Source organism: Podarcis gaigeae, assembly GCF_964106915.1.
Source record: "Podarcis gaigeae genome assembly, chromosome: 12".
Classification (NCBI taxonomy): Eukaryota; Metazoa; Chordata; class Lepidosauria; order Squamata; family Lacertidae; genus Podarcis; species Podarcis gaigeae.
In genome coordinates, this window is record NC_139688.1 from 52,774,587 (window position 1) to 52,795,640 (window position 21,054).

The following is a 21,054-nucleotide window of genomic DNA, read 5'->3' on the forward strand; positions in this document are numbered from 1 at the left end:
CTCAGGTGCAGCAAAAGGATGCTATACTTTCAAAAGTGTACAGTGCAGTCATCTTCTGTATGTGGAATGAGGAGATGCCACCTTTATATCTTTTGCCTCAGCCAGCAAAATGTGTTGGGCTGGCCCTGCTGGAGAACCACTGGCAATCAAAGCATACAGTTCTGGGTTACATGGAGAAATAATCTGGAACCAGTGTGCCAGGCCTCACCCCCTAAGCAAGACAGAGGGTTTTTAAGCTGTCCAGCATGTTTACAGAGATCTGGGAGGCTCTTAGAAGGCTCCTCTGGAGTCCAGTAAGCAAGGCAGAGAGCTTAAAAGCTCTTTCCACGCTGGGAAAACCCTGCACAAAAAGAGCTTTTAATCTCTCCACCTCCCATGCATTTAATGTGTGCGATTTCAACTAGCCAGTCCTCAGCTGCAGAAAAGTTGAAACTGCACATGTTAAACGTGTGTACATTGTGAGTTATCCGCACTCTTTGGTCGTGCTGCTAAGAGATACTTAACAAACCTGGCTTGAGGCGTTCCTGGCTGGAAGCATTAAGTTAATGGCATTAACTTTAGGAATTTCTTTCTCTACAGAACCCCAGCTTAGAGATGTGAAACCACAGGCTTGGGAGGGGGACACCCCAAGATGGCATCCAGACTGATAGATGTACACCCCAAATCCTGTAGCAAAGCAACCATTCTTCTTCAGGGGCAACAATTGCACGAAGCCACACAAAAGCAAAAGTTTGCCTGGCTGAATTAGTGTATTGACATTGGCCCTGAGGAAGACGATAGCTCAAATCTAAAAGTGCACTGGATTATAGGATCAATAACTTACAGCGCCCAGTGGCTCCCTCCCTGCCCCTCACACCCTCCCCGTCCTTCCTGATCCAGAGACAGTCACACAGGACAAAAAAATGTGCAAAGAACAATCCTTTGCCATGGCCCCAGAGATAGTATACAGATGTGCCTTTGATGGATGAGAGTCTTTCTTCTGTACTGTGCAGGAGTGATGAGGATTAGCCATAGGTACACCCTGTTCCAACTGAAAGATGTAACTCAAGAAGCACAGTGCATGGGATTTACAGAATCAATACCTGATCATGACCAGATGCTTCTTGTCTCTTTTGTGTCAGTAGACTCTACTGTTAAGAAGCCTTCCCTCTTTTTTCTTCTATTTCTGGATCAGGACCATGATATTTTAGACCGCAGTTCCACACACACTTATCTGGAGGTAAGCCCCATTGAACTCAGGTGGGCTTACCTCTGAATATTTTTATTTTATTTTATTTATTATCATCATTATTATTCATTTCATTTTTATACTGCTTTATATCTTAAGAACGCGGGTGGCGCTGTGGGTAAAACCTCAGTGCCTAGGACTTGCCGATCGTATGGTCGGCGGTTCGAATCCCCGCAGCGGGGTGAGCTCCCGTCTTTCAGTCCCAGCTCCTGCCCACCTAGCAGTTCGAAAGCACCCCTAAGTGCAAGTAGATAAATAGGTACCACTTTATAGCGGGAAGGTAAACGACGTTTCCATGTGCTGTGCTGGTGCTGGCTCGCCAGAGCAGCTTCGTCACGCTGGCCACGTGACCTGGAAGTGTCTGCGGACAACGCTGGCTCCCGGCCTCTTAAGTGAGATGAGCGCACAACCCTAGAGACGGACACGACTGGCCCATACGGGCAGGGGTACCTTTACCTTTTATATCTTAAGAAAAAGCCTCAGAGTGGTTTATCATTAAAACATCAAATAAATCAACCCAGAACAAACATTACTGAACAAAGTCAAATATAAGGTATACATTCAAAACAACATAATTAACGGGAAACTAAAATATTACCTTAAGGATTTCAAAATAAAACATTACAAAGGAGGGCAACCAAAGTAGGCACGTTTAATGCAGCAAAATCAACAACAGAAAATTATCTTAAAGATTTCAAAAGAAATCATGACCAAAAGAAGTTAAATAGAAAATGCACATTTAAAACAGCATAATTAGCAAGAGAATAAAATATTATCATAGGCATATAATATATCTGCTGCCAATCCTGCCAGTGGTGGTTCATGGCAGGCAACAGCTGTAGAAGCTCAGGCTCAATGACCTGGGTCTGCACTAAGAGACAGCCAAGCTGCTCTCTGACCTTTTCAGCAGCCTGCGCTTTTGTAGTTGGAGTCAGTCTGGGCCCCACCCACCCAGGCCAGGTAGAAAAAGGCCTGCAGAGCAGGGAGCTTATTAACGTTTATTTTTTAAAGTTGCTATCCATTCCTGCCCTTTAAGATACTCTGAATGCAGATATGATAAACTAAGGTATGCTGCCCAAGTATGCTGTTCTTAACATCACATCTGCAGCGACTAGATGTTCTAGGATTGAAGAAAGAGGGACGAAGTTAAAAACTGGATCACTTGGGCTATATTTTTTATTGTAAAATCTAATATTGTATTCATTTATTACAACTATGTACAACTATGAAGCCAATTGCAAATCAAATCATGGTTACAGCAATGCATAACTTTTCCCATAAGACACAGAGTTGTGTTTTGAGAGGCAATATGATTTGCAGACAAGGAGCTCTTTTTCTCAGCTGAGCTGTAGTGTATTCTTTTAGAAAATAAAGAGAAAGTAAACCATCCCTTTGTGGGGTGGGGACCAGGCGTAGGCCTGTGGATTCTGCACAGTTGTATTAAGACTGGAGGTTTGTGAAGTACTGTAAGGCTGAGACCTATTTGAGCTTTGTAGGAGGTCACTTGGATGCATGGAAACTATTGATATTCTGTAATTAAATTATTTCTGTTCCTCTGACAGGGACAAACGCTAAACATGGACTGCGCTGCAAGGCATGCAAGCTGAGCATTCACCACAGATGTGCAGAGAGCATTGGACAGCAACGCTGCATGGGCAAACTGGTAAGGCAGTAATTGGATAATTATATGGATATATAGAAGGCAGTAATTGGATCAAACACAGCCACAAACAAGACTGGGCAAGAGATATGGCCCAGCAGGTCCCACCTAATGTCTTGGCTGAATTGAAGAAGCACACAGTGCTTAGAAAAAGATAATCTATCAAGAAACTTATTCTAGGCACAGATTCAAAAATCATACTCTGAACATGCCAACTCTGAGAATTATAGACTCTTACAGGCTCAGTTGCTGCTTTTCAGACAGGGCTACAGCAGAGATGGCTTCAGGACTGGGCATTGTTGGACATTTGCCAAGGCCCATATTTCTACAGTGGGCTCACTGCTTATCCCATAGTCTCCAATTGCCCCCCAAATGCCGGGACCCATGCTGAAAACCCTTAAGCCATCATAGCTTCTCACTTTGTCATGCAGAGTCCCAGAAATGCAAGCCCTTCCTACCGCCAACAGCCAAAAAAAACCCTCAAATCTTTCTCCACCTTTTCATTCGTTGCTCCTTCCATCTCTTGGCCAGGGAAAGAGCAAAGCAGCAACCTACTTTGGGTTCTCGTTTGCACAGTCTTGCAAAGCTGCGCAGCATGGTCTGCTCTGTGTCCAAACCTCTTAGATCCCTGTCCCTATTTTCTTGCATTGTTCCCTTGCCTTCCACTGCCAGTTTCATTTGGGAACCTGAAGCGTCACTGAGCCACCACCCACCTCTGTGTGTAGCGAGCATCCTCTTTGGCTTCTTGGTTGACAGAGATGCAGAGAGATTTGATTCTGCAGCTTGGCTCTCTCTGTGGCTTAAAATGAACCAGACTAGATTCCTAGAGAGGAAGGGGGTTTGACGAGATGGGGAGGGGTCCTCCAGAGTAAAAAATGCCTCCCTTCAAAACTCCTTCCTGCTTGGCTAGTCCTGTGGATGGGGAAAATGGCATTTATCTCCCCCATGAGCTAAATTGATGGCGCCTTCTGAAATCCCATTTTGTCTCCCCATTTTGTGCATTTGGGTGCAGCTGATCCATCCAGGATTCACCACACCAGAGAGTGGTTTTTGCTGGCAGAAAAGAAACACTTACTGCTTATACAGGGGATCTGCTTTGCATAATTAGCACCTAGTTAGTCAGATCTAATTTATTTGCTTTATAGCCTTAGACACCAAGTGAAGCATTTTTATACACTAGGCTTTTAAATCTTCTAATTCTGGCTGGTCTTTTTTTTATTAGCTGCTTTGTATTTCTGGGTTATAAATGATGTTTCATTGGCACGATTGAGCATAGAAGCTTGCCATCCCACCCCCACAAAAGAGGACATCTACCAGGAAGGGGAAGCCTTCAAAATATTTCCAATTAAAAATGAAACATGCTTCCCCTAAGTATGAATGCTAAAGTCCAAAAAATAATTTATATGTTCTTATGATCTGGATCTTATGCAGATCCAGCAACAGGAAGGAATTTATGCTGTTCAGTTTCAGCTTTGCAGTAAAAAATAAGGTTGCCCCAGTAAAGCAAGAATAGGGAACATGTCACTGCTGTTGAACTCCAACTCCCATCATCACGATTGACTCTGTTGGTTGGGGCTGATGGGAATTTGAGTCCAACAACCTTGGGAGGGCCACAGGCTCCTGACTTCTGCACTGAAGAATTAGCGGATACAGTGGTACCTCACATTACAGACGCTTCAGGTTACAACAAAAAAAATTCCTTCCAGTAGCACCTTAAAGACCAACTAAGTCAGTTCTTGGTATGAGCTTTCGTGTGCATGCACACTTCTTCAGATACCATGAAGAAGTGTATGAGCTTTCGCATGCACACGAAAGCTCATACCAAGAACTGACTTAGTTGGTCTTTAAGGTGCTACTGGAAGGAATTTTTTTTGTTTTGACTATGGCAGACCAACACGGCTACCTATCTGCTTCAGGTTACAGGCTCAGCTAACCCAAAAATAGTACCTCGGGTTAAGAACTTTGCTTCAGGATGAGAACAGAAATCGTGCAGTGGCAGCAGGAGGCCCCATTAGCTAAAGTGGTACCTCAGGTTAAGAACAGTTTCAGGTTAAGAACGGACCTCCAGAACGAATTAAGTTCTTAACCCAAGGTACCACTGTATACCATATTACTGTAGCTTCATTGTACCCCCGCTGAACCTAGCAACCCCATTGAACTGAATGGGTCGTGATTGGCTTATATTCATTCTCTCTCTCGCTCTCTCGTTTGCTCACTCTCTAGCCCAAAGGCTTTCGCCGCTACTACAGCTCTCCGCTACTCATTCACGAGCAATTTGGCTGCATCAAAGAAGTAATGCCTATTGGTAAGTTCAGATAGAGTCTTTATTCGTTAATGGTCCCCGCCCCACAATTCTGCAAGTTCATTGATATCGCAAAGGCTTCTGTGCCCTTTTGTGAGTGATGCTTAATCACAGCAAGACTTTGACTGAATCCCTGCCCAGGTAATTCCCTCTGGGAGAAGAAAAACTTCACAAGGTTAGCAAACATCATTTCATTCCACAGAGCAAGAGTGGGGAATAATCATTTTCAGTCTCTCCAAGACAACCTTCATTGGAGGCCACAGGCCAATGGTGGCTGGAGCCAAGGGCCAAAATAGGCAGAGCAACAAATGTCAGTTTCACCTTTGTGCAGTAGGCTAGTTTCTACAGACACTCCTCTCTAACCTCCACCCAGAGGCATTACCAGAGTTCCCAGGTACATTCCAACCAGGCAAAAAGACACAGAGTCCAAAGCAGATCCAGTGAGAGGCATGTAGGGAGAGGAAGCATGGCCTGGGAGAGTTCTAATATAGCGTGCTGCAGAGCTACCGTATTTTTTGCTCTATAGGACGCACTTTTTCCCCTCCAAAAATTAAGGGGAAATGTGTGTGCGTCCTATGGAACGAATGCAGGCTCCTTGGCTTCAGAAATAGCAACGCGAAGCCTCCAAAGCGCAGAGGGAGCGCTCCCTCCGCGCTCCGGAGGCTTCGCGTTGCTTTCACTGAAGCCTGGAGAGTCTGGTCTTTGAGGCCTTCGCGCTGCTCCCCGACCTGGTCTTTGAGGCTGGCAGTGGGGAAAAGCAGTGCTTCCCCCCACCGCCAGCCCCACAAGCTCCGGGGGCAGTGGAAAGGCGGCGTGCCCCCTTTGCGCTGCTCCCTAACCAGGTCTTTGAGCCTTTTCCCCGAGGAGGGAGAAGGGACTGACTGGCCGCATCAGTCCCTTCTCCTTCCTCATAGAAAAGCCCGCAGGAGCCGTGCGCTCCTTAAAGGGTGTGCGGCTCCTATGGGCTTTTGCGGGAGATGGGGGAATTCCTGTCCACTGCTCCCAGAACTGGGGGGGGGGGTCATATTTTTTTCCTTCTGAAAAGGAAAAAATATTTCCCCCTCTGAAAATTAGGTGCAACCGATGGTGCGCCCTATGGAGCGAAAAATACGGTATATTTGGCTCCAGGGTCTGACCTTCCCCATCCCTGATGCAGAGGTTGCAAGGCGGGCAAATAAACTTAATCAAAGTTTATGAGTAAGAAGCTCTAAGGCGTGGATTTCAAATGAATGCAGAGGTCACAAACCAAGGTGAGGTCTCAGGTGACAAATCTGGGGTGCCATTCCGAGTAAGAAACAGAACTGACCCTGGAGCACACACAAAATTAGTAGCATTTCTGTTTTCTGCAAGCCACATTGAAACGAATAAGAGTTTACCAAGTGCACTAGCACTGTGAGCGTCCCAGTGGATTTGGGCCATATTGATCAGTGGGAGCAGTTGGCATTTAGATTTCTCCATCGCAGGCACCAGAATGTCTTGAGTCATCCTTCAATGAACTGAAAGTCAAAGATGAGTAGCAAGATATGGGTTGCCCATATCTTGGCAAAATTAAAAGTAGTCACTGCACAAGCCTGGGACCCCCAAGTCATCCAGTAAGTGCCCCTTTGGACATTAGCATCCCTGATCCTATACTGACATTCTGAACGCATACAACACATTATGGGTTTGTTGTTATGTTTCTTATTCCCTCCCCCTCCCCCTCTTTCTTTTTTCTTTTCCTTTCTCCTCCTGCGATGAGGCTACATGTTAATATTTTAATGTTTCAATATTTTTAATTTTGTTTTTAAGTTGTATTCATTCAACTTGTTTTTATTATTGCTTGTTAACCTCCCTAAGCCCAGCCTTAGCTGGGGAGGGCGGGGTATAAATAAATTGTTGTTGTTGTTGTTTATTTGAGCTACTTTGAGCACAGTTTTGCAGAAAACTGGCATACAAATAAACAGGTGGTGCTGATAATGATCACATTGGCTCTCTTTTCAGTTGTTCGGCAGAGATCTGTTTCCTGGACTTGGACCCTCTGCTGAACATCTGTTTTGGTCCATGGCCCAGGTGGATTACTTAGTTTCCATCTTGAAAGGATAAGCGATGTTTTTCAAGGAGGAAGAAGAACACTGTAACGTCCTATCTTTTCTCCCTGCTTATCTGTGTTTCAATTCTTTTGCAGCTTGTGGCAACAAGGTTGACCCCGTCTATGAAACACTTCGCTTTGGAACTTCCTTAGCCCAGAAAATGAAGAAAGGCAGTTCTGGGAGCAGCTCAGATTCACCAAAAAGGAACTCAGTAAGTGTGCTGTTTTGTGTTGTTGCCAATTTTTTCCATCCACCTACTTTCCCCAGAAAGGACTTTGGTGCCTGGTTACATGCCACTTCTTACTATTAGTTACTAAACCTCTTCTGCAGGCGCCTGATTTATTTGGGAATGATATATACTGCTGCACTGCCTGTACCTTGGTTGGTAATTTAACATTCTCTAATAAAAAAAAATAACGATCTGAGCATTCCCATTCATAATCACTCTGCCTGACACAGTGCTGATGGTGGTTTTTCAAACAGTGCCACCAATTTATAAGGGGTTCATAGTAGGCAAAAAAAGGAGACAAACCCTTGCCCCAATTTTAAAATATTGGAAAAGATGGACAGCAGAAGAAAGGTGCAGGCAATGACAGTAAATAACAGGAAGCCAGCAAGAATGGGAGAGGCAATGGTGAGGAGGCGTTGATGTGAACAAATGCAGCTATTTGCACTGAGGGTTTTGGACTAAAAGGTTTGTGGAAATGAGGAGGCAAATGATAATGACCGCTCCCCACTTAAAACGGGGGGCGCCCTTTGCGTGGATGCGTGCAGCCCTGGATCTGGAGCGGCCCCATCAGCATAGGCTTGGCTTTGCCTTCCCTCAGGTGGGATACCTGGAGGTCTCCGCCTACCTGAGTCATTTGCCCAATCCCACCTGGGGGAAGCGTTGCCAGGGAAACCAGGCCAGGTAAGGGGAGGGATTACCTGCCCACACAATAGAGGGAGGATCTTACCTGATAATCCTCACTTGGCTCCAGAGCTTCTCCCACCCTACCCACCCTCAGTTAATGTCTTCTTTTGCAGGTTAACTTTTCTTCATAGGTTTTGCAGGTTAACCTTTCTCCGCAGGTATGCGGGCGCTGCTACGATAAGGTCGCTGTTAAAGGGCCGGAAAGGAATTTCCCTGCATTGGCAGGTTTCGCCTTTCCCGTAGCAAAATGTCACAACTTTGGCGGTATCAGGCCTTGGGCGGAATCCTTTTGTCCATCTTCCTCTTTGCGGCGGCGATACCAGGGTTCCCCGTTAAAGGGGTTTCTGAAGGGAGGCTTTGACCGTACGCCAAAAGGTCGTCATTGCTCTCCCCTGCGGCGGTGGCGTTATGGGGGCGGCTATCTCTGCTTGAACATATGTTCTCCAGAGCCGGCCCATCCCCCCACACACACACTGGATAACCCTGATGCTCCCTAGGTCCCTGGCTGGGGACTGGGGAGGGAGAACGCCCAATGCCTGAGCCAAGGTCTACCCACATTTGAAATTTAATAAAGTTGTGGCCAATTTAATCCCATAGCACATTGTCTAGAGTCGTTATTCCACATGACGGGGGGACCGTGCGGGATCTGGGGACTCCGCCTGTCCACGCAAAGAGAATGAGAGGCATCACCATATAGTTGCTCCATGCATAAGGGGCAGCAATTGAGAAAGGACAGAATAATTTAAGATGTGAGATCTTCAAGTGGGTGAGGATGGTAGAGTTGATGGAACAGCACTCTCATCAGAAACCCCACACTGGTGGGCTTTGACGCAAATTCCACAGAATAAAATTCCACCCTCAATAGAATCTGGCTGGCATAACCAGCAGAATGAAACAAAAGAACAGTCTTTAAATGACTCTGTAAAAGAGAGAGAGAGACAGAAAAAGAACAGATGGGAAATCCCATTTTATGGGTTTGATTTAGAACACTGATAGGAAAACAAGGCCAGAACTATTTTTGATAGTTATGGGGAAGCCAACAGTCTCAAAACACTTGAAATGCTTACTTCTGCAAAAGGGATTCACTGTGCCCTGCCCAGGTAGGATTGTGGATGATCACCAGCATTTCTATTTAAAAAACCCAAAAAACAAAAGCTTGAACCTACTGTCGGATCACGATGCTGTACACAGTGCTGGGGTCATGCAAAGCACATGACTGCTTTAAAAATATTATTTCAGCAAACCTACCTTTACATGTAATTTTGTTATGTACACTTATTTTTTAATTCTGTTGATTTTATGTCATTTTAGTAATTTTTATGTGTATACTTATTTTTAGACCTTGCTAATTTCATTGTGTTTTTTAATAAATATTTTATTGAACATTTTGTTAAATAAATGAAATAAAAGTGGCTTGTCTAATAATCACCTGGCAGAGGACTGAGAGGGTCTCTCAGTTGTCATCCCACTCTCCTGCCTGTGTTGAACTTCTCTTCTGCTCTTGAAATTTGGTATTATAAAACATGCATAGACTCCGCAGGGCTGGTACAGCATTAGCCCCTGAAAGCCCCTGAGGAACCAAAACCCTGAGCCAGCCCTTCCGTGGGTACCCCACTCCCTCTACCACCAGTGGAGAAGTGGCTCCAGCACTGGCACCTATTTTGGGCCAGATATTGCAGAGCACACAAGAGCTGACCCAAAATCTGCAAGATCTGACCCAAAATCGGCACCAGTGCTGGGAGCAGAGGCAACGGTGCAGGTGGCACAGGTGGCAGCGGCAGGTAGGGTGGCACCTCATTTCATCTTAAGCAGCAAAATGGGACCCACCACTCCTCACACACAAACACACTTCTTATTCTCCAGTAAAAAAAAGTAGTGTTTTTAGAAGTGAATAGCTGGCCTGTGCATTCTTTAGCATTTCAACATGGCAGCAGTGGCAAGGCTGGATTCACCTTCAAACTAAATACGCTCTAGAGCAGGGTCTCTTTTAAGCAGGGTCTCTGTTAAACTGGAAGCCCTAAATCCTCTGAAATTGCCTCTGTGTCAAAAAAAAGTGTGTTGTGCTCCATGAACTTGGCTACTTTGAAATTCCCTACAACTTTCCATAAGATGGGTAGATTTCACGTATACACTGCACAGGGCAAATATTTTAAACTCTATATTCCTAAGAACTAATCCGTTTCTATCTACTTTCACCGCAAGCTTTAATACTTCAAAATAGTAGAGATAAGCAGAAGAATAACACGTATACAACTGTGGAAAACAGACAGGAATTCCTAACTTTCAAGTTCCTCCAAATGCAAACCGGTTGTACACTTAGGTTCATTCCTTGGCCCGGCCTCCGCCGGAGTTCACTGCTGTTAAGGCATTGAGAATGAACCTCTCTAGTGACCAGTGAATGTTGAAATAGAGGCTCAAATGGTGTCTCTGGGCAGACTCCATTCTCACCAGCCACCCAGTTTACAATTCCTCAGGAATAAGCATGTACTTGTGTCTTCCATTGGGAAGAGCTTCTGTTCTTCAGGAATTCCACAGCTGCTAACGTTGCTGCTATTCCACTAAACTCATCTACCTGGAGACCTTTGCGTATTCCTAGAGAAATGGCCCTATTATAAACCCTCACAACTTATGAATGTTGTATTTCCCCAAAGCAAATGCTAGCTTTGTTCAAACGTTGTGATCTTTCCTCTTTGTTTCTTTAGCTTGTCCACAGACCAGAATTTCCACAAATGTAATTGTTTCTTGTCAAATCAGTAAAGCTTTCTGTTAAGTAATAAATGATTACTCAAGCATGCAAAACATGAACATATTGCCAGCTTGCCTTGAAATTTTGATCAGATGGGGAGTGGGTGTAAGTACAGAATGCAATACGTCGTGGGATTTACTCCTTGGCAAGTCAGGCTGTCAAGTAGTGGATTACGCATAAGTGTGTAGTACTTAAAACCACAGTCTTATTTGGAAGAAAACACATGAACTTCAGATGACTAGAGCGTGGGATTTCAGGATCCATGAAGGTATAGAACAGGCATGGCCAAACTTGGCCCTCCAGATGTTTTGGGACTACAACTCCCATCATCCCTAGCTAACAGGACCAGTGGTCAGGGATGATGGGAATTGTAGTCCTAAAACATCTGGAGGGCCAAGTTTGGCCATGCCTGGTATAGAGGGACCTTTTAAGCCACCACTTGTTATTTTAAATCACTGTGATAAGACACACATTGATGGTGACGATTTTAATTTCTATGCTACCTTTCCGCTTTGATGTGTCCAGAGCTGCCTACAACACAGCAGTGATGCAAAATCAAGACAATGTATCATCATTGCAATAAACAGCTCTGGCGACCAACCCATTTCAAATATAGCAATCCAAGCAATGATTTCATTTTGGTAATATTAACAGTTTTTGGTAATATTAACAGTCCCTGGGACTGTTCCTAAGACCTGTCAGTTCAATCAGTCACAATGGAGAGGCAGCTTACAAGTAAACAGACATGGGATAGAACTGTTCAACATCTACTGTGTATGCATCTATCAACCTCTACCTCTGTCCAAAAGCCAGTTCCCGATAATTTGTCAAGTTCTGATGTGACCACAAAAAAGAACGAGACTGTGCAGGCAAAGGGGTAGAGCTATGCAAATGAAGTGCTGTGCAGGTGAGCAGGTGGACTTGATTCTCAACAGATGCAATCAGTGCAATATAGACTCCAGAGAACACCTTTTAGATCCCAGAGCATACCCTTTTAGGGAAAGGATAGAAATAAGGCACATGGTTGCAGTAGTGCAAAACCTGTCCGCTTCTCCAGGCACCAGATGGCTATACCAGACACTATACTCTCCAGAGGTCTTGCAGCATCTCCCTTCATGTGTGCTTCCGGTCATAAATACATTCTGTTGCATGATAATTTATGTTGTGCTCCTTGCTAGTTGTTGCTGAGATGATGGAATTATAATCTACTGCATATGTAAACTCCAAAAACCACATGTCCTTTTCCCTTAACTCCATTTTCCTCTCCTGTGTAAACAAAGAGCCCTGTTTGAATTAGATTCAGCATCTAGGTCTACAGCTCATCTAAATGTCCTGCTATTCTCCCATCAAATATTTGAACTCCACCTCTCAATAACATTTTGTCATCAGTGTTGACACTTCCTGATTCCTTCCACACCCACCACCAAGCTGTTGCTATGTGCTTCAATCTCTTGCGTGTCTATTTCTCATTTTTGCTCATTTTCACGCTTTCATTTTTTTTATATATAATATATTTATTAGCAATTTTTTAATTTAGTTACAATTCCAATAAACAATACCATATAACATATCTTTTAACATAATCTTCTTAACTTCTTTGGACTCCCTCACATCTCCCGCTCCTGCGTTCCTAGCCAAGAAAATTATTCCAGCAAATTTATCCCCTTATTTCGATTCTTATTATCTAATTTTCCAATATTATATCTCTAATTTTTAGTATCCTTTATTCAAATCTTAAGGAATTAAATATAACTTAAAAATTTTCCAAAAATTTGTCTTTTCTTAAATTTAACTTATCTTCATATATCACTTCCTCTATCTCAATGGTGCCCAATTGTTTACATTCTAGCATCCTCCTTAACATTCATATAATTTACAATATTTTTGTAGATAGATCTTAAATTTCTTCCAGTCTTCTTCCAACGTCTCTTCTCCCAGGTCTCGGATTCTGCCCGTCATTTCAGCCAGTTCCATATAGTCTGTCAGTTGCATTTGCCATTCTTCCAGCGTGGGTAGATCTTGGGTTTTCCAATGCTTAGCGACGAGTATCCTTGCTGCTGTTGTTGCGTACATAAAAAATGTTCGGTCCTTCTTTAACACCTTCTGGCCGACAATACCCAAAAGGAAGGCCTCTGGTTTCTTAGGGAAGGTATACTTAAATACCTTTTTCAGCTCATTATATATCATTTCCCAGAAAGCCTTCACTCTAGGGCAGGTCCACCAGAGGTGAAAGAATGCTCCTTCATCATTTTCATGCTTTCAAACCCCTTCTCCTCCTTTCTTACAGACATCAGATTTGGCAGAAGTTCCCGAGGAAAGTGATGGTCCTGGAAGCGTATTGGACGTAAACAGGAAACGCAGCAATAGTGGTACGTGCACAGCTCAGGTGTTCTGTGGCCCCCAAACAATCTTCAAACCAAGGAAAAATAATTACCATATTTTTCGCACCATAGGGCGCACCGGACCATAGGGCGCACCTAGTTTTTAGACGGGGAAATCAATTTTAAAAATGGATCCCGCTGGCTGCCTTGGCTTCCTCTTTAGCCCCGCGCAATCTCTCCCTGCCAGGAGAGGCTTCGCAGGGCTAAAGAAGCCATAGCCGGGACAAGCCTGCATGCGCTCCATAGGACGCACACACATTTCCCCTCAATTTTTGGAGGGGAAAAACTACATCCAATGGAGCGAAAATTACGGTATAATCCCCATTAAATGTTTTCAGATTCCTGTTTATCATTCACCTGTTCTACCTTTAAAAGACACTGTTGCCTGTGGGATCTACCTGACTTGGCCTTGTGTGAGTGAGTTGTTGACAGATCTGACTGTGTGTGCCCCAACACACACCAGCGGGACATTAACCATTCCTTTGAACAGCATTGGATTTCTTTACAGTCAGAAGCTCAGCACATAAATTATACACCAGGTACTCCAACATGTCCCTCTTAGAATATTTACTGAATTGCCCATGCTCTCTGCACAGACCTTTTGTCATGTTCCTGAAGTTCCCATGTCCCCAAGGCTTCTGGCATGCGGGCATATGAAAAGGAATATACTTCAGGGCCAATGTTCTAGTTCAGTGGGATTATTAACCATACTTACTTTTCCTCCACATTTTCCAGGCGCTTTAAAGCTCTGTGTCAAAGGGCTCTCTCTCTGTGCAGCTTTCCCTGAGAAAACCCGCTCTTTAAAGTTCAATTGGAGCAAACAACAATCTGCTGAAAACCCGAATTGCCGTTCGTTGCCATTCAGCTTTAAAAGGCAGGTCTTTGCAGGGAAACCTCTGAAGCAAAAAAAAAAAAAGTGCTTAGACATGGAGCTTTAAAGTGCAGAGCTGTGGCTTGAAAGCAGGGCAAAAGTGCAGATAAGCCCAGTACAAGGGCATATCCTATGTCATATATCTTAGGTGATCTTGGGATTTGGTTTGTGTGAAGCAGTCACCCCTGCTGTCTGGTGCACCCATCTTCACCCACTTCATTTCATATTTCTATAGACTGCACAGTTTGTGCATGAGTGCAGACACATGTAGACACCTATGCAAACATGAAATCCACTCCACAAGTGATAAATAGGGCTAGGGACAGAATGGGCATTCCATGGCAGGTCTCTTAGGAAAATTGGTCCATCTAGTTGAGCGTATTCTACACTGACTTTTCTCAACTGTTCCTGGAGACAACAGGAATGGAACTAGGGACCATCAAGGCAAATGCTCCAACACTTGAGCCACAGTCCTTCTCTTGTTTCTTATGTCTAACGCTTTTGCAAGACACATCATGTGGCCCGATGGAGTTCAATATTCAGTGCAGGGGAAGGTAGCCTACAAATGCTGATTTCTGGTCTTTTTGGCTACGTGAGAAAATACAATCTTCCTTAGCTCAAAGCCATACTATAGTGGATCAGATACTAAAATAAATTTAGTTTGTGTAATTTTCAAGATCCTCTTGCATGTGAGCATCATTTCCATTTTGTTTGTTTTTTATAATCTCCCAGCAAGAGTTGTTACATGAGCCAGCTACTGGGGGGTATTCAATAATGAGGCTGGTCAGGCAGGTGTTCATGGCCGCAGAAAAGCTGTATTTGCCGCCACATGTGGCAAGAAGTCATCCAGCATTACAAAGAGCTAATGGAAACATTTCACACCAGAGACCCAGTATGCAACTGCCTTTGATTATGGAACTGTTCTTTGAGATGACAGGTTGATGCTATTAATAGTGTGGGTGCTATTCATAGACGCTATTAATAGCTGCTGCAGTACTTTGCATATAAAACCCCAAGCAGGGTTTAGCACTACCAAGGATTCACCAGTGGTGGAGATGTAGAGTAGAGATGGCTAAGAGCAACGTGATGATAACTGACGATCACATGTGGATGTGGGCAATCCCACATACCCATTAAAGGCTTACAGAAATATCAGTAGGAGCACATCAGAGTCAACTGCTTTGCTATTTCATTTGCAGAAGGTGCTGCGTATTATGAGCGAAGTTTCAAAATGACAAAATGAAAGCAGAAAGATAATAGCATTGGAATAAAAGAAACATGTGAAACAAATGGCTGACTTGTTTGGCAGCTAGGATTTTGGTCCTAATATTTGTTGTCCCCTTAATTACAGTGTTCACCTACTCAGTAAATGGTACCGCGGACTTTGGAGATGAACCGAAGAAAATAAACTCCATGCTACAGGTGATTTGTTTTAATGTGACAATAAAGCTGCAATTTTGTACCTACTTTCCTGGGAGTAAGCCCCATGGGATTCAATGGGACCTACATTTAAGTAGGCATTGATATAGACTGTGCTGTAACAAATCTGAAATTAAATTTCACATTCCTATGAAGAAGGTGGTTTTTACATATAGGGCAGTTTGGGATCACATAGTAGCAATGTGACTCCTATGAGCATCTATGAATGAGGCCTTAGTTATGCCCATGACAAAGTGATTAACAGATTCTAAAGCATGGAGCCCACTGCCAAAATCCAGAAATCTGGCAGCTCCGTTAATCCTGTTTCAAAATTAGTCTAGAGACCGCGAAATAATAGATTTTCCTCATTTGGGTTCTCCATCCAGAAGCCGAGTTACGATAAACACGGCAGTATATTTGGCTCAAACTTGACTATTACTCCCAATTGCTGTATCAACAAAACCACCCTACATCAAATCAGTACCTCATTTTCAGAGTGCATGTGGTTGAATTTGTCTACAGCTTTGTTCTATACATAACGCTACTGTTAAAGAACAGATTCCAATATCTCCTCTTCTTTCTTTCTTTTTCCACGCCGAAGGGATCTCTCAGTAAAGATGCAGTACAGACAAATGCCTATGTTGCCTTGTACAAATTTGTACCACAAGAGAATGAAGACTTGGAAATGAGGTAGACTTGTGTATTTTATTAATGGGAATTGGGAAGAATGCAGATCTGACCTGCTGTGTAGATGTGTTTGTGTAACAGCAGGGCCAAGCCAGCCCAAAGGCCACAATTCCTCGAGGGGAACGCCAATAATGAGCAGAACGCCAAAGGAAAAAGTAGGTAGGGACAGAAGCCAAAGTGGACAGAGCGAGAGTAAATTCATGCAGTAGGCTGTATTCCAGCCACGCTTTCTACAGACATGTCTCTCTCCATCTTCCAGACAAGGAAACAAAGTTCAAGGACCCATCCCTGCCAGGAAAAGCACTTAAGGAGCGCTGGTGTGAGTTGTGGCCTTCAAGGAGGTTAGTGAAGGCTGAATTGAGAGGCTAGATGGCATCCCTCTCTACCTCTGCAGCTATTCAGGCTCCACCCACCACAACATCCCCGGACAATTTATTCACAGCATGTAAAAACAGAACCTCCAGGACAATACATGACTGTGTGGCAAAAAGGGATTGGTTAGATAAAAATAAAAGGTTTTTTTTTAAAAAAAAAAGAAGTCTATTTTGTGAAGTTACAGGCTGTCACTCAGGGCATCCTTCTTCACCAAAAATGACAAGACAAATGAATCCAAGAGAGCCACATTTTGTGACGATGGTTTCATATACAAATGACCTAACGAAATGCAGAAGTAGATAAACAGCCCCCTTTAAAACTGCCAAAGACTTTCAGGAGGAGACACTTAGGAACAGAAAAGCGGATTGCTTCCCTCTTTCTCTAGCTTCTCCCAACAACTTTTCATTTGGGGGTTTTGTGTTTGGCCTCCGGCTCACGCATCCTGTCACTCTCACAATCCCCATTTCCTGTGCCCAAAGAGCCATTTATCTGCCATCAGAGATGCTTGGATGTAATGTAAATCCCAGCCCCAAGTTAGATAAAATCTTTGTCTTCAGAGCTAGAGTCATCAGGTGAATCACTCTGGCAACTACTCAGCATTAGACTCCAGTCACATTTGCCACCACCCACCTTGTCCTGCCGCTTTATCACCCTAGCCATTGCAGCTGCCACCTCCTGACCAGCTGTAGAAGGAAAATTGGGGCTGAGGAACAAGTCTTGTGGTTGCCTAGTCACCCCCTCCATGCTTCCACCTCCCTTCTTAAATGCTCTCCCATCAAACAGGCCCCAACTCAGACCTCAGACTTTTACTCTTAGCTAGAAATGAGCAGCAGGTAGGAGGAAATATCCTAGAGTGTTTTCCTGAATCAAGAAGGTGAAGCAGATGTTTAGCGTTTCAAAAATCTTGATATCGAGGCAGTTCCCCTTGATGAAGAATTCCTCCCCTCCCCCTCCCCCCCAGCAACCAGTAGTATCCATTTTGGCAACCATCTAGGAGAAAGAATTCACCTTTCTTTCCAGTGAGGAGCACTGGCCCAGATAGATGTTGTTGTGATCCTCGCATGAACAGTCCCCACCATGACATTTCAACATGTATATTTTTTAATTTCCAAGTGCCCAGCTGTGCTCCTCCCTGACTATAAACAGATTACATGGGGCGTACGTGATAAGAGTTTCCCCAACATTTCTTTAACTGAGATTTGATGGTGATGACCATGTCAAGAACAAGGTGCTAACCCAAAAACTAGACATGTATGAAGAATGGCGTTTTGGAATTGACACAGGGTCATCTTTTATTTGTCACTGCTGCTCTAAGTTTGGCTAAACCAACAGGCATATTGGAGGGACTTGGATTTTACTAAAGCTTCCTCACGAGGTGCTTAGGAACCTTGCAATAGGGATGCACGTAGATGTGAAAAGGACAGGAAAAATGGAGATAAGTGTTCACTGGATCTAGAGAGGACATCAAAGGACTCAATGATTCCCGTCCTGCTAGAGTTAGCTTCTTAACTACGTCCCATCAAAAGCTGTAGGCAAGAGCTGGAGGACCTTTCTCAGCCTGAGGGGTTCTGGGTCACCTCCCACAGGCCAGTGGTGGGCAGGACCAAAAGTAGGAAGAGAAGATGTAGTCTGGGGAGAGTTCTGAGCCCCAGGGGGAGAGACGTGGTGGGTCACATTTGGTCCCAGGCCTGAGGTTCCCCATCCCTGCTATAGGGCCTAAGTTAATCATGACCAGCTTATTCCATTGGCTTCACAGTGGGAACTTCAGCTGGTTCAATTAGACCAATAAGTTTGAATCCCAGAATTTGGATAAAACGGACAAATCATCATTAAAGTCACTTTGGGGGACTGAAGAAATTGTGGAATTCATGGGTGACATTATACATGAACAAGCATAACTTTCTATTTTTCTTCAAATTATCCTTGGGCTGCTTGCATAAGCTTTACAAAGCATCTGACAATTTATCGCCATTTAAAACTCAATAAAGCCAGCTAATAGTAATGTAAATTAACACAGAAAATATTGACAAACTGTGCCTTTTAAGATGAAAAGAAAGCTTTTAATGTTTGATGCAGGATTTCCCCCCCTTTGTATTTTGTTGGAAGCTGCCCAGAGTGGCTGGAGGAACCCAGTCAGAAGGGCAGCATTTAATTTATTTTGTTGTTGTTGTCGTTTGGGTTATTGGTGTGTTTTTGTTTTTGTTTTATTATGCATTTTATGTTCTCATTTTGTATTTTCCCTGTTGTGAAGCGCCCTGGGATGTTTGGATGAAAAGCAGTGTACAAATTAAATGAATGAATAAATAAAATTTTGCTGAACTGAACTCAAACAAAATGCCCAACGTAATACATATTCATTTATCTAAACAACATGCTCCCAATGCTTCTGTCTTCTGACTGTAGGCCAGGAGATAGGATCACACTTCTGGAGGACTCAAATGAAGACTGGTGGAAGGTACGATCGCAGTTACCCAAGTAATGTGGAAAGAAAGAAAATGAACATTGCATGTGTGTGTTGGCCATTAGTGCTGATGCACCGACAGCACGTTCCTTTGCTTCAGTGCAACATTCTGTGTGCTTAACTCTGGTCTAAGGGAACACTTTTGTTCCTTGGTAGCTGCTCAGTAGCTGATGTAAAGTAGTACTTTACTGGCAGTGTGGACAGTTCCCCTGCACAGAGCACCGAGTCGAGAGGGCACATAATGAATAAATAGTAATACCACCTATATTTATATGGGTATCTACTGAGAAGATCCACAAAAAGCAACTGTACCCAAAGGAATTATTGTGAAAATTAGAAATATTGGGGTGGGATTTGGTCCTTGCTCAGGGTCCAATATTACCAAAATCTGGCCCTGTTATTGGCATTCTAAGGAAGCCCTTGCAGAGCACAGCAGCAGCAAGGAAGGGACATTGGTTGATGGGAGGATAGAAGGAAATCAAGCTTGCCAGCAGTAACCCCAGAGGCAACTTGAACTGCAACCACATGCCCCCACCTCCCAAACATCAGCACTGCCTTTTTGGCAAATTACTGCAACAATTTAAGGACTCTTCCCTTCTTTCTTAATCTGGGGTGCTGATTCAGAGCAGTAGCTGAAACAGAAGGATGCAATCAACCCCTCCGCCTATTTGGTGGGGGCATTATCATAACGTGAGAGACAGTGTGGTGCACCAGTTAGAGTCCCTGGAGAAATTGAGGTTCATCTCCCCACTAAGCCACATAGGTGACTGGTCACTGTCTCTCAGATGTAGCTGCCTCACAGGGTGGTTTTGAGGATAAAATGGGAGGAAGGAGAACTACGTACACAGCTTTGAACACCTTAAATGACCCCTGAAAGTTAAGTCCAGTTGCAGACATCTCTGGGGTTGCGTCGTTCATCTTGCTTTACTGGCCAACTGAGCCAGCGTTTGTCCGCAGACAGTTTTTTCGGGTCATGTGGCCAGCATGACTAAGCTGCTTCTGGCGCAACAGAGCATGGAAACCATAGCAGTGCATAGAAATGCCATTTACCTTCCCGCCAGAGCGGTACCTATTTCTCTACTTGCACTTTTTGGCGTGCTTTCAAGCTGCTAGGTTGGCAGGAGCTGGGACTGAGCAATGGGAGCTCACCTCGTTGCAGGGATTTGAACCACCGACCTTCTGATCGGCAAGCCCAAGAGGCTCAGTGGTTTATACCTTGGAGGCTAAAAATGTACAATATATACAAAACAAAATGCAGTGCTGCAGCCATGCAGTCCCAGGGCAGTTATGTACCACTCAATGCAATGTACTTTGTAAATATTAAATGGAAGGGACACCCCCAAAGGCCCATGCAAATGGACCAGATGTCGTAAGGTATACAGTGTGCCCAAACCTCAGAACAGAAGTCATTTCGCCATCTGGGGGCCACTACAGAAAGACCCTATCACCCCACGAACTTCATAGGATGGCAGAACTGCCAAGAAGGCTCTCTCCATATCTATATAGGAGTAGTAACTCCTTCAGATATTTGGGCTGCATGTCATTTAGTGCTTTCTGCAACAGCATAAATAACTTGAATTTGGCTCAGAAGCCCCACAACCGGTGTAAGTATTTTAAGATCAGGCCTCTGCCTTCTGTACCAGTAGCAGCAGCTTCCAAACCATCTTCATGAGCATTACAGCGGCCAATAACTCTTCTTCTGTCATTTCACCTTCTTCACAGGGGAAAATAGAAGACCGAGTTGGCTTTTTTCCAGCAAATTTCGTTCAAAGAGTACAACAAGATGAACATGTCTTCAGGTGTATCAGAACGTTTATTGGATGCAAGGAGCAGGGCCAGATAACCCTGAAAGAGAACCAAGTGAGTAAACCTGGAATTCCTTCCTAGAATCATAGAGTTGGAAGAGACCACAAGGGCCATTGAGTCCAACCCCCTGCCAAGC

At 44.1% G+C, this 21,054-nt stretch overlaps 1 protein-coding gene across 1 annotated transcript in view; it reads left to right on the top strand.

Moving 5' to 3' along the window:
- STAC (SH3 and cysteine rich domain) overlaps positions 1 to 21,054 on the top strand; it is an 83,112-nt gene that overhangs the window by 55,543 nt on the left and 6,515 nt on the right. Inside the window, exons 3-10 of the mRNA XM_083706378.1 lie at positions 2,791 to 2,891; positions 5,112 to 5,193; positions 7,355 to 7,470; positions 13,206 to 13,287; positions 15,522 to 15,592; positions 16,191 to 16,279; positions 19,055 to 19,106; positions 20,835 to 20,972. Of these exons, the coding sequence (XP_083562504.1) occupies positions 2,791 to 2,891; positions 5,112 to 5,193; positions 7,355 to 7,470; positions 13,206 to 13,287; positions 15,522 to 15,592; positions 16,191 to 16,279; positions 19,055 to 19,106; positions 20,835 to 20,972 (731 nt within the window). The remainder of the gene's footprint in view (positions 1 to 2,790; positions 2,892 to 5,111; positions 5,194 to 7,354; positions 7,471 to 13,205; positions 13,288 to 15,521; positions 15,593 to 16,190; positions 16,280 to 19,054; positions 19,107 to 20,834; positions 20,973 to 21,054) is intronic.